Below are 14,050 nucleotides of genomic sequence, written 5' to 3' on the forward strand. Positions count from 1 at the left end.
CTCTGCCTCCTCCTGGCTCATTGGAGCGCTGAGCTGTGGAGTGGACAGAGCGCCCATCTCAGGCTCACAGTGGCTCTCTGAGAGGCTGAGACGGCTATCAGTCCAGGCACCTGGAGGATTCAGACTCCCATTGTCATGATGATGCAGTGCCTGGACTGATTCCAGTGACGTCAGTAGAGAGTGGACTTCAGACCGCTCTCTGCTGAAAACGGGTTACAGGCATGCAAAATGAATTGCATTCCTGTGACCCTTAGGAGAAGCTCAGCCAAACGAGCTCAGGCTGGACTTCTCCTTTAAGGCTATGAGAAGGACATATGGGGGGAGATTTACTAAAATGGGAGCACTCAGAATCTGGTGGCTGTACACGGTAGCCAATCAGCTTCTAACTTCGGCTTGTCAAATTAAGCTTTTACAATAAAACCTGGAACCCCCGTTCACATTGGCGAAATTTGACAGGTCAAATCGTATGTGAAATCGCAGCCTATTGCTGGAAATGGGAGCATCCCAATCGGTGTGACACTGACTTTGCGGTGCCGCACTGATTTCCAAAAGTAGTTCCTGCACTACTTTTGGCGACTTCGGGGGGCGACTTCATTAAACATCTGTGCAATGAACCTGCACAGATGTCTTTCAAGTCGCCCCCGAAGTCAGACTGGAATGCAGCTTTGAAATCGTGTAAGCTCAGGGAAGTCGCACAATTACAAAGCCGCATGTTCAGTGTGAACGAAGATGGAAGCTGATTGGCTTCTATGCAGAAAGGCTCCAGATTTTAGTAAATCAACCCCATAGTGTCTGTAGGTAACATTGATGCTTTAAAGTATCACTGAGCCAAATAGCTAAATACGGAGATGAAACAAACATATGTGAACTATTTTCACCCCCCAAAATCTTTCTAATTCTGATCTGGCAATTTTGTGATTCCCAAATCCTTGCCAGATGACAGCGTAGCAGATATTATTCAGTGTTTGTAACTTTGAGCATTTTGCCTGGTCATTGCATTCTCCTATGTAAGCTGCCCATATACTGTAAGTTCCCCTTTAGCTGCCAGTGTCTGAAACATGTTATGCCACGTACACACGGGCGGACTTTTCCACCGGACTGATCCAACAAACTTTCCAGCGGACTTTCGACGGACTTTCTAATGAACGGATTCGTACGTGATGACCTACACCAGACTAAAATAAGGAATTCATAGCCAGTAGCCAATAGCTGCCCTAGTGTCGTTTTTTTGTCCGTCGGACTAGCATACAGACGAGCGGATTTCTGACGTAAAGATTTGAAGCAGGTTCCAAATATAAAGTCCGTCAGATTTGTGACTGGAAAAGTCAGCTCAAGGTCCGGTGAAGCCCACAGACAATCGGATTGTCCTCCGGATTTGGTCAGTCGGTGTCTGTCAGACCAGTCCGGTCAAAGTCAGACCGTGTGTACGCCCCATTAGATTCGCAGCACTGTGCAATGCAATAGAGCCTTGTTGACTATCTATGGGAAGAAGTGAGTTGTACTAGCAGTAATGATGTGTCACCATAAGGCTTTATTGTCAGAATGTCCCTCATATAGAATATACAGAAAAATTGTGACAAATGATCCCTGGCAGTTTTAAAAATGATTACAATTCATGTTTTCAATTAAAAAAATGACAAAATAACAATTCTGACCTGTTCTAGTCACCCACAACATTGGTGTTGTTGTGTACAATATAATGCTCTGGCCCATGTATGCCTCGCTTTAATCAATAGTTGTAGCAATAAAATATTACTGCACTCCAGATTATGTTGGTGCTATATGAGTGAATATACATAAAATGTCTTCTTACTTCTGAAGAGTTCTAAGATGTTTGTGTCTCTTGGTCAGGGATGGCTCTCCATACTGTGAAAAGGATTATCAGGTTCTGTTCGGGGTCAAGTGTGAAGCGTGCCATGAATTTATCACGGGGAAAGTGCTGGAGGTGAGTCTCCGTATTTTACTATTGTGTATAGAAGTGTGCAGTGAGGTGACACCAGAGGAAACAATGAGCTGAATTATTTTTCTAAATGGTCTGACATTATAAATGGTCTTGGTTTTTAGAAAGGGACATTTTAGCAATGAGCTGTAGCTATACCAACCACAGGAAAGAGCACGTGCATATATTTAAATGTAATACTTCTGCACTCGCCTGCTCATTGATATGTCTTTTAGAATTTTGTACAGTGCAAGTTGGTGGTGGTGGTGGTGGTGGTGGTGGTGGGGGGGGGGGGTGCTCATTGGGATGCTGAATCCAAATTGGGCTTGATCTTGCCAAGTAAATTCTATGATATGGAATTAAGTGACTCAAGATGGAAGAATCCAAGGAGAATAGTAGAAAAGAAACACAACACCCAATTCTGTAATATAGAGTTTAATGTAATATAAAAGTCCAACAGACAGTGGGGGTTAATTTACTAAAAAATCGGCTGCAGCTGTAGTAGCCAATCAGCTTCCAATTAAGCTTTGACAAAAAAAAAACTGGAAGCTGATTGGTAACTATGCAGAGCTGCACCAGATTTTGCACTCTCCAGTTTTAGTAAATCTAACCCTAAGACCAGGTTCACATATATGCGAATTGGATGTGGTTTTTCCACCGCATCCAATTCGCATGACATACGAGTGTGACTTGCTCTCAAAGGAATACTCCATATTCCCATCGCACACGTTCCTGGATAAGCTCTCAAAAGTTTGGGTACAGCAGCAACAACCAGCTGGAAACTGATTTAGAAAGTCACAAAGGAGACACCATGGTTCAACGAAGTAGCATCCAAACCGACTGTTTATTGCATGATCACATCACAAGAACAGTGGAATGTTTTGGAGTCACGCAGGACCCCTTCGTCAGGCATGTGGTGATCACATGCCTGACGAAGGGGTCCTGCGTGACCCTGAAACGTTGCACTGTTCTTGTGATGTGATCGTGCAATAAACAGTCGGTTTGGATGCTACTTCGTTGATCCATGGTGTGCTGGCAAATATCTCCTTTGTGGCTCTCAATGAAGCCAGTTCACACAGGTCCGGGGAGGCCGCGGTCCGGATTGAAAAAGAGTCCTGTGCATGTTTGGGTCTGGTTCAGGTGTGAGTTCAGTCTAAAATTCGGACCTGAATCACACCTGAACTGGTGTACAGGAATGCACCAGACCCCAGGCACTAACCCACGATCGCACTTGTGTGAACCTGGCCTTAGTGTTTTGGGAGTTCTGAAGAGACCCCTTTATCGGGGCTTGGAGAGAATTCAGAATTATAGAATGTGGTTGTTAATGAGCAAAGGGATGTGTTGGTATGTTGGTGCTTTCTGGCCATGTTTTGCAGTCATCAGATCAGCACATAAAGTATATGTATATGAGTATTTTATTTGATTGTTTTTATTAACTTTGTAATTGTACTTTTAGGGCCCATTCACACCACTTGCGGTGCATAAAAAAAGTTTCCTGCATTGCACGGGGACGTTCTGCGCGCTCTTTAGACGTACATGGGTGTCATTAATTGTTAATGGCACCCCAAATGCATCTAGCAAACATGCGTGTTTGTGTTACCGTGCATTTGGCAGCCCATTGAAATGAATCAGCGGTCAAAACACACCGAATAAAAATGTGCAAAAGCGCACACATTGGGGTGTAGATCAGCCCCTAGACCACTGCTTTTTCCCATTTTATGGGTTGTGCTTATAATACTCTCTTAGCAAGTGCCACACTAAAAATAGTTGCATTTTATTATTTATTGACATGTTTTAGGAACTATTATTTGTAAGCCCTGGTTCACACTATAACTCGCATTGGGAATCGCATAGGAGCCGCACTGCATTCCTGTGCAATTCACATGTGATTCAGTGCAGTGCGATTGGAGCCCATTCATTTTCACTGCGTTTTCAATCCTTTTGGGGTGTTGTTAACTTTGTTTTGACACCCACAGCAGATCACAAACACAGTGCGATTGCAATGCTGTATGGGAAACGCACATCGATCAATGCGTTTCCCGCACCCCATATGTGTGAACCTAGGCTAAGTGATGATATTGTAATAGAGAATAATAAAGAGTTTGCTCTTATTTTCATTTGTTTTGAGTAAGTTATGATACCATTTCTTTTCCCATGATTTTACTACCTATTGTGAGGCTAATGCTGCCTTTGATGTTGTTTAGTTCTTTTTATTTATAGTATTTATTTTATTTTTTATATACATTATTATATATACTATTTTTATATATACCAGTAGTACAATATATTCAATTATTAGTATAAAAGATGGTTCTTTTAGACCTTCTCTCTGTTGACACTGACTTGTATTTTCTTGTTCCTTAGCCCTGATGAAGGGGTGTTTTGAGCCCCTGAAACGTGTTGGCTTCTTCTTTGTAATCACTTGTCATAAAAGTTTTACCGGACTGTGGCACTCTTTTGCCTATTACTCCTGATGTGTTTTTTAACTTCATGGCTCCAGTAGCTGCCACAACCAGCCTTGCTTCCTTATCTTTAGTGACTGAGTCCCGGCTTTATATTTTTTTTTTGGGGGGGGGGGGGGGGGGATTTGGGTTATGTATGTGAGTCCCAAACCTCAGCCAGGCTTCACGTGCCTTTACAGGCTTTGTATCGGACGCTGCTTCCAGGAAAACAAAAGGCCGGGCTCACACCTGTGTGATGCAACAGCGCACATGCGTTGCTATGCGTTTTTTTTTTTTTTTTTGCAAGTTACTGTGCATTGCAGCAGGGCAAACCCATTCATTTCAATTGTGCATTTTTAAATCGTACTGCGTGGTAATAAGTTACTATGCTTTGTGGTGCGCATGCAGTACACGTGTGATGCCTAGGTGTGTTGGGGTGCCATTAAATAAATGATGGTATTGCAATTCCCAATGCAGTGTAACATGCAGTCTCATACAATGCAGGAACGCATGCGGGAGCGCAAGCTTTCCCGCACCACATAGAATCGCTGAAGGTGTATTATTACAATATAATCATCGTAGAATACAGAAGTCTGTTATACTCGAACAATCTCTACATCACAGTACGGGTTCCTTCAAAACAGTGATTACATCTTATTTATTCACCACCAGCCAGATTTTACAAGAAATAAAAACATCCCTTTTATTACACAGAAAATCTACTAAAAAGTATAATAATAATAAGGCTGGCGGAGAATGAATACGATATAATCAGTGTTTTGTAGGAATGCGTGTTGTGATATGACTCTTATAGGTACAACAAAGTCTATTCTATGAGGATTTAACACTCAAACCTCCTAATGAGCTGTCCTATTATCTGGGCAGTTCTATGTGATCAATACATATTAGTACATGATCCCTTATGGAGGGTTCTTATGTACCCCCCCTATGCCGTATGCAACACGGGAGTTTATAACCCGGATTTAAAGCGGAAGTGCAGAATCACGTATGTACCATATTTATAGGCATATAACACGCACCTTCATTTTAGGAGGGAAGTTTCAGGAAAAAAGCTAACATTTTAAATAAAGAACTTTGAAGCAAAATAAGCGTCAGTGACTATTAATGCAGCCCCACCATTGCCCATCTGCCGCCTGATCATTGCCATCTGCAGCCTCACAATTGCCCATCTACAACCTGATCATTGCCATCTGCAGCCTCACAATTACCCATCTGCAGCCTGATCAATGCCACCTGCAGCCTCACCATTGCCCATCTACAACCTGATCATTGCCATCTGCAGCCTGATCAATGCCCACCTGCAGCCTGATCAATGCCATCTGCAACCTCACAATTGCCCATCTGCAGCCTGATCAATGCCATCTGCAGCCTGATCAATGCCCACCTGCAGCCTGATCAATGCCATCTGCAACCTCACAATTGCCCATCTGCAACCTCACAATTGCCCATCTGCAGCCTGATCAATGCCATCTGCAGCCTGATCAATGCCCATCTGCTGCCTGATCAATGCCCATCTGCAGCCTCACAATTACCCAATGCCATTTCATTTTAGGAGGGAAGTTTCAGGAAAAAAGCTAAAATTTTAAATAAAGAACTTTGAAGCAAAATAAGCGTCAGTGACTATTAATGCAGCCTCACCATTGCCCATCTGCCGCCTGATCAATGCCATCTGCAGCCTGATCAATGACACCTGCAGCCTCACCATTGCCCATCTACAACCTGATCATTGCCATCTGCAGCCTGATCACTGCCATCTGCAGCCTGATCAATGCCCATCTGCAGCCTGATCAATGCCATCTGCAGCCTGATTAATGCCATCTGCAGCCTGATCAATGCCCATCTGCAGCCTGATCAATGCCCATCTGCAGCCTGATCAATGCTCATCTGCAGCCTGATCAATGCTCATCTGCAGCTTGATCAATGCCCATCTGCAGCCTGATCAATGCTCATCTGCAGCCTGATCAATGCTCATCTGCAGCCTGATCAATGCCATCTGCAGCCTGATCAATGCCCATATGCAGCCTCACCATTGCCATGAATGCAGCCTGATCAATGCCCATCTACAGCCTCACCTCAGATTACTGCTGCCTCGGAGGGGACAGGGAGGGGGGCGAGACGAGCGCAGATTACATACAGCGTGAGTCTTCTGTTTACTCGGCTATGATAGATAGAAGACTGGTCCAATGCCGGTCCAGGAGATGGGACTGTAATAAAGAGACCGCCGAGTAAACAGGAGATTCTCGCTGTATGTAATCTGATGGCGCTCGTCTCGCCCCCCTCCCTGTCCCCTCCGAGGCAACAGTAATCTGAGGTGAGACTGCAGATGGGCATTGATCAGGCTGCAGATGGGCATTGATCAGGCTGCAGATGGGCATTGATCAGGCTGCAGATGGGCATTGATCAGGCTGCAGATGGGCATTGATCAGGCTGCAGATGGGCATTGATCAGGCTGCAGATGGGCATTGATCAGGCTGCAGATGGGCACTGATCAGGCTGCATTCATGGCAATGGTGAGGCTGCATATGGGCATTGATCTGATGGCGCTCATCCCACCTTCCTCTCTGTGCCCTCCTAGGCAGCCCAAATTGCAGTATTAGTGTATAACACCCACACAATTTGCACCCAATTTTCAGATTGAAAAGGTGCGTGTTATACGCCAATAATTACAGTATATGTGATTCTGCACAGGAGGGCCGCCCTGTAGCAGTCAATCTGCTATGGGTCCGGAAGTGGTTAATGTCCACCAGTCGGGGGTTATATCTGCTTTGATTGGTTATATTGCTCCTTGGGTATGATGATATGATCACAGCAGGTATCTGATTCCTGGGAATTACTCGCCATCCTGGTTGCACACAGACTGTGGACATGACCTGTGTATTGAGGCTCTGTGCCCTGTACATAGCGGGTGACTGTGACTATTCTGTATTTCTGCTCGGCTCTGACCTCCCGCCACCAGAACTCGGGCTTTGTCTCGGTTCAGCCGGTGGCCGTTCCTCCTTCATGGCTCGGTTGGACAGGTTATGTCTGGTGATGGGTCTTTAATATCTGGAGTAAAGGATAAATGCCGGCAGGGATGATCTGCATAGGGGTGATAAGACAGAGGGGGGGATATGGATTGTGAAGAATCCACACCGCAGACAGCATTGCGGAGAGGACGGAACCCCCGGGGAGCTGATATGGAGGAGCTCACCATGGTCTTTGATCTCCCGGCATGGAAGGATCGATCATCGACAATACAAACCTAATACAATGTCATGGTCAGCCAATCAAATGCTGCCGGATGTTCTAAGAGGATTAAGATGAAGCAGTCATCCTTGTCCTTCACTTTACACAGAGAAGGTTCTTTGTTGTGATGACTGGATAGGATCCGAGGGATCCCTGACCCGGAATCTAGTGAGCAATAATCATAACTCCTAAATGTGACCTCCAGCCCCCCTTCAGCCTTGCACAGTTGTACAGGTTCCTCTTCTGTGCTGATATGGCTTACCTCTGATTTTACTGCACACTGTGAGCTTCTCACAGTGTGCATTAGAAGCTGAAGTCCATGTCATTTCCTGGCTGGAAGACGTCCAGCATTATCTAGCACTTTCCTCCCCAGCTGGCCTGTCCCTGGCCCTTTCATTCATTGGATTTCAGTTCTTTCAATCATGGAGGCTCAGCATCACATGCGGGATTTACCTAGCAAAGCCTGCATGGAAATGGCCGCTCTTCCAGACTGACACCCACCCATGAAGGTATTTTGATATTTGCATAACTCCTCCCAAAAGTCAGCTCACCTTCTTACAGAGGGGCTCTTGAGAGGAGTACTGAGGCAGAGTGCTGTGATGATTTCAGGAAGCCATGTACACCACCTTGTCGTCCCCTCCCACCAGCCATGATCTGCCTGCATTGCATAGAGAAGCAATGAGACCCAGGATGATATCACTGGATAAAATAAGGTATGTAATGAAGAGGGAAAGGTTTTATTTAAAGTTGACCTTCAATCATTTTTTCAATCTTCCATCTATTAAATCTTCTGCCCTTGTTGTTTTAACTTTGGATAGTAAAACATTTTTTTTTTCTGCCAGTAAATACCTTATACAGCCCACTTCCTGTTTCTTGTCTGGTCATCAGCCTAGGCTTATGACATCATGTACAGCTCTCTCTCACTCTTCTGAGAGATTTCCAGGAAGTGAGGGGGGATGAGTCATAAGAAGGCCAATGAGAGCTGCAGAGCTGGAGGTGTGCCTCTGTTTGTCTGTATAAATCCAGGAAGTGAACAGGCAGCAGCTTCAGCTGCCCACAGTTAAAATGGCTGCAGCCAGACTCAGTGGAGGGAGATTTCTGCAGCATATTTGGCAAGTACAGAATCACAGTATATATAAAATAATATGCAAAGTGGTTAGAGGGAAGCTTCAGAATGGTAAAGATGTTTTTATTACAAATTAGGTGAGCAGACTGCAGTTCCTCTTTAAATATGCGTGTTGGTGAGAGGGGGAGGGAGGAACCAGGGAAGGCAAAATATAAGCAGATTAGACTTCAGCTTTAAACATAGAGGGGCCACAGGCAGCACCTAAGCAAAATCCAGAGGTTGAAGGAAACAAGAGCACCAAACCAATGGCTTGTGCATTCCAGGGGCCCTAATCATCAGCAGAAATATTCTCCAAACTTCTTAGAGTCCACCTGTTCTGATCAATTGCAGCTCTTCGGGCCTTTATCAAGGGGAGCTTTAAAGCTTCCCAAAATGCAATAGCTTGTTAAACTGTATTTTTTATTTTTTAAACTGCTTATGTGCCCCAAGCATTGCCCAAGACCACAAGATCCCACCAGGCAGGATCATCGAGGACATTTCACTCATTAGAGACTGCAGATAGGGCACTGTTCTCAATCAGACAGGTAGGAGGGTCAGCAAGGCACAAACATTTTACTACTAAGCAGAAAAATAAATATAGTTGTACCACCAGGTACATATCTTTAAGATATATATATATATATAGTTATAAGGACTCTAGAGCCACGGTTGGTATCAGGGTGGATTTGATTTCAATCATAATCTTTAAAGCACAACTGTCATCTCTGCCCCGCAGCGGCTCCTCCTCCTGGTTACTGTGAAATTGTGTGAATGCATCAATGCAGTGCATGTTATCTCAGCTTGCAGAGATTGGATTCATTGAATGAGTTTACTAAAAATGTAAATATTGCAGAATATACAGCCTCATGTTACATAACTAAGCTCCATTTCATGCTGAATAAACTAAATTATTAATGTATCTTAAATGGAAAACTATCTACCCAAAAAACATTATATTAAAATCATAGGCGTGCGCAGCCTATTACATTAGGGTGTGCACCGAAAGCTCAAGCACACATACGTGTATATATATATATATATGTATTGGGACGCCTGCCTTTACACACACTTTACCTTTAATGACATCCCAGTCTTAGTCCGTAGGGTTCAATAATGAGTTGGCCCACCCTTTGCAGCTATAACAGCTTCAACTCTTCTGGGAAGGCCGTCCACAAGGTTTAGGAGTGTGTCTATGGGAATGTTTGACCATTCTTCCAGAAGGGCATTTTTTGAGGTCAGGACTCTGTGCAGGCCAGTCAAGTTCCTCTACCCCAAACTCGCTCATCCATGTCTTTACGGATCTTGCTTTGTGGACTGGTCCAAATCATTTGGTGGAGGGGGAATTATGGTGTGGGGTTGTTATTCAGGGGTTGGGCTTGGCACCTTAGTGCCAGTAAAGGGAAACTCTTCTGTCATCAGCATACCAAGACATTTTGGACAATTTCATGCTCCCAACTTTGTGGGAACAGTTTGGGGACGGCCCCTTCCTGTTCCAACATGACTGCCCACCAGTGCACAAACAAGGTCCATAAAGACATGGACTTAGCAGGGGTGGTGGGAAATTAACTTCAAGTGCAATCATTCACATTATAACCGTAACTAAAACATATACAATTAAGTGTACCACTCTAAAAAATCACTCTAAAAAAGAAAAATTCCAAAGTCCTATACTGGTGTGAACCTCCCAACTAAAAAGTTGTTGCACTTTAAGGTAATTTGTATTGCAATTATCTGTAGAGGGGTTTCCACCATCCCTGCTAAGGCAGCACTGATGGGCACTGATAGGCAGCACTGATGGGCTCTAATAGGCTGCACTGATTGGCAGCATTGATGGGCACTAATTGGTAGCACTGATGTGCACTGATAGGTGGCAATGATAGGCAGCACTGATAGGTGGCACTGATGGGCGGCACTGATGTACGCTTATTGTCAGCACTGATGGGCACTGATTGGTAGCACTTATGGGCACTGATAGGCTCTGATTCGCTGCACTGATAGGCAGCATTGGTTGGCACTGATTGACAGCAATGGTTGGCACTGATTTACAGCATTGGTTGGCACTGATAGGGTGCACTGACTGGGACTGGTTGCCACTGATAGGCAGCATTGGTTGGCACTAATAGACAGCATTGGTTGGCACTGATAAGCAGCATTGGTTGGCACTGGTTGGCACTGATAGGCAGAATTGGTTGACACTGATAAGCAGCTCTGGCACGGATAGGCAGCACTGGTTGGCACGGATAGGCAGCATTGGTTGGCACTGTAAGCAGCACTGGCACTGATAGGCAGCATTGGTTGGCACTGGCACTGATAAGCAACACTGGCACTAATAGGCAGCATTGGTCGGCACTAATAATCAGCACTGATTTGCACTGATAGGCAGCACTGGTTTGCACTGGTTGGATAGGCAGTACTGGTTGGCACTGATTGGCAGTACTGGTTGGCACTGATTGGCAGCATTGGTTGGCACTGATTGGCAGAATTGGTTGGCACTGATTGGCAGCATTGGTTGGCACTGGTAGACCGCACTGGTTGGCACTGATAGGCAGAATTAGTTGGCACTAATAAGCAGCACTGGCATGGATAGGCAGTACTGGTTGGCATTGATAGGCAGCATTGGTTGGCACTGAGGATCAGCACTGGCACTGATAGGCAGCATTGGTTGGCACGGATAAGCAGCACTGGCACTGATAGGCAGCATTGGTTGGCACTGATAGGCAGCACTAGTTTGCACTGATAGGCAGAATTGGTTGGCACTGATAAGCAGAACTGGCACGGATAGACAGTACTGGTTGGCACTGGCAGCATTGGTTGGCACTGATTGGCAGCATTGGTTGGCACTGATAGGGGAGAGGGGGAGTTTCACATTCAGGAGATCGTGAGAATTGCCAGAGCTGTTCAGTGTATGAAACTGTCAGATGATGACACTGCATGCAGGGAGAGATACCAGCTGTTAAAAGTCAGCGGTGATGTTGGTGGTGGGCGGGACTGAACAGTTACCAAACAGCAGCCAATAGGATGGGTCTGGGCGGGCCGCTACATTTCTCTGGCTCCGCCCTCTCTCTGAAGCAGCCCAATCATTGGCTGGTGTTGGCGCTTGGTCCCGCCCACCCCCGACATCACGGCTGAGTTGTGATGACTTACAACTGAGCCGCGATGTCGGGGGTGGGCGGGACCAAGTGCTATAAACACCAGCCAATGTTTGAGCTGCTTTAGAGAGGGGGCGGGGCCATATAAATGTAGCGGCCCGCCCAGACCCCATCCCATTGGCTTGTGTTTGATGGCCGTTCAGTCCTGCCCACCCCCGACATCACCCCGACATTTTGACAGCTGGTCTCACTTCCTGCTTGCAGTGTCATTATCTAACAGTTTCATACACTGATCAGCTCTGGCAATTCTCACGATCTGCTGCCTATGAAACTGTTTCACAGGCAGCGCGGGCCACACACTATCTTGGATGCAGCATTTTGTTGCAAATCTCTGGAGACAGCATGGGGTGATTAGGGTGTGCCCAGGCACACCCGGCACACCCGTGCGCACGCCTATGATTAAAATAATTTTGATAAAAATCAATTTAAATAAAAAAAAAAAAAATCTGATTTAAATCAAAAAAATCTGATTTGTTTTTAAAAAAATGATTGATTTATATCCATCCTGGTTGGTAAGCTGTGCAGGTTAGAGTGATGCCGCGTACACATGAGCGGACTTTACGGCAGACTTTGCTCGGCGGACTTTTCGACATACTTTACGACGGACTTTCCGAATGAACGGACTTGCCTACACACGATCCACCAAAGTCCTTCGAATTCGTACGTGATGACGTACACCGGACTAAAATAAGGAAGTTCATATCCAATAGCTGCCCTAGCGTGGCTTTTTGTCCGTCGAACTAGCATACAGACGGCGGACTTTTCAACCGGACTCGATTTCAACGGATTAATTTAAAACATGTTTCAAATCTAAGTCCGTCCAACTGTTGAGAAAACAAAGTCCGCTGGAGCCCACACACGATCGAATTGTCCGACCAAATCCCGTCCGCCGGGCAAAGTCTGCCGTAAAGTCCACTTGTGTGTACGTGCCATTACTTTACTGGCTGTGGGCTTGTTATGGGACTGACAAAGTATTCAAGCCAGAGAATCAGCAGAATAACTAGAAAGGAGCTCATTTGGCTGGGATTCTCCTCTGGGTCACACAATTCATTTTGCACTCCTGTGACCCGTTTTCATCAGCAGCGAGCGGTCTGAAGTCAACTCTCTGCTGACATCACTGGAATCAGTCCAGGCACCGCGTCATCCCGACAATAAAGTCTGGATCTGCCAGGTGCCTGGACTGATACCCTTCTCAAGCTCTCAGCAAGCCACTGAGAGCCTGAGACGGCCTCTCCTCGCCCTCCACAGCTCAGCCCTCCAATGAGTGTGGAGGAGCAGAGTGAAGAGCTGCTGATTGACAGTCAGCAGCTCTCTGCTAGGGGAGCTGTGAGAACCGAGCCATCGGCGATGTTCGATCGCTCAGTTCTCAGTGTAGAGGTGGCGGGGGAACAGATGCAGCACCAGACTGATTCTGCATCCACCTAGGTAAGGATAAACCTGCAAAAAGAAAAAAAAAAACATACTTCTCTTTTAAAACAAACAAACAAAAAAAAAAGACCTGTGACCTTCCTTTTCTGGGTGGTTTAGGATGTCATATCTTCATATTGACAGCAGAGGGCAGCAGAGAGTGCTGGTGGATCATTTTATGCTATTTTAAACTTTTCTCTTTTCTTTTTTTTTTTTTTTGACACATTGAGGCTGGGTTCACAGTGCCGTACGGAGCGGCTCACAGCAGGGGTCCGGTGCATCCCTGTTCACTGTTTCAGGTCCGATTTCTGACCTAATTTTTGGCTGAATTCAGACCTGAAACGGACCAGAAGACGCACAGGACTCCTGTGCAATCCACTCCGCAACCGTCCCGGTGCTGTGTGAACCGGATCCTTAGAGAGCCGGACACTGGCTCCTGACATGTGAATTGGATGCAGAGAAATCTACATCCAATTCGCAATAGTGTGAACCCAGCCTAATGCTGACCATACACGCACAGAATTTCGGCCGTTTGCAGACTGAAGGATTATTCGTCGGTCGGAAGTGAATTGGTCACTACTGACAGAATAAACTTGTTTACATGATCATAGTGATCTTTGGACAACAATAAAAACATGTATCATTCTCTACATCTGTTCAAAATCCAGAATTTATTAAGCGTGTCTGAGCTGTCAAAAAAAAAAAAGCAGAAAGCTGAAATTACACTCTGCAGTGAGGCGAGCTCTGAGAGCTGATTGGAGGG

At 45.5% G+C, this 14,050-nt stretch overlaps 1 protein-coding gene across 1 annotated transcript in view; it reads left to right on the forward strand.

Annotated features, from left to right (window-relative positions):
* Nucleotides 1-14,050, forward strand: part of ABLIM1 (actin binding LIM protein 1) — a 375,358-nt gene that overhangs the window by 186,889 nt on the left and 174,419 nt on the right. The window contains exon 6 of the mRNA XM_073595843.1: nucleotides 1,852-1,945. Coding sequence (XP_073451944.1) covers nucleotides 1,852-1,945 — 94 coding nt within the window. The remainder of the gene's footprint in view (nucleotides 1-1,851; nucleotides 1,946-14,050) is intronic.

Source organism: Aquarana catesbeiana, linkage group LG08 (genome assembly GCF_042186555.1).
Source record: "Aquarana catesbeiana isolate 2022-GZ linkage group LG08, ASM4218655v1, whole genome shotgun sequence".
NCBI lineage: Eukaryota > Metazoa > Chordata > Amphibia > Anura > Ranidae > Aquarana > Aquarana catesbeiana.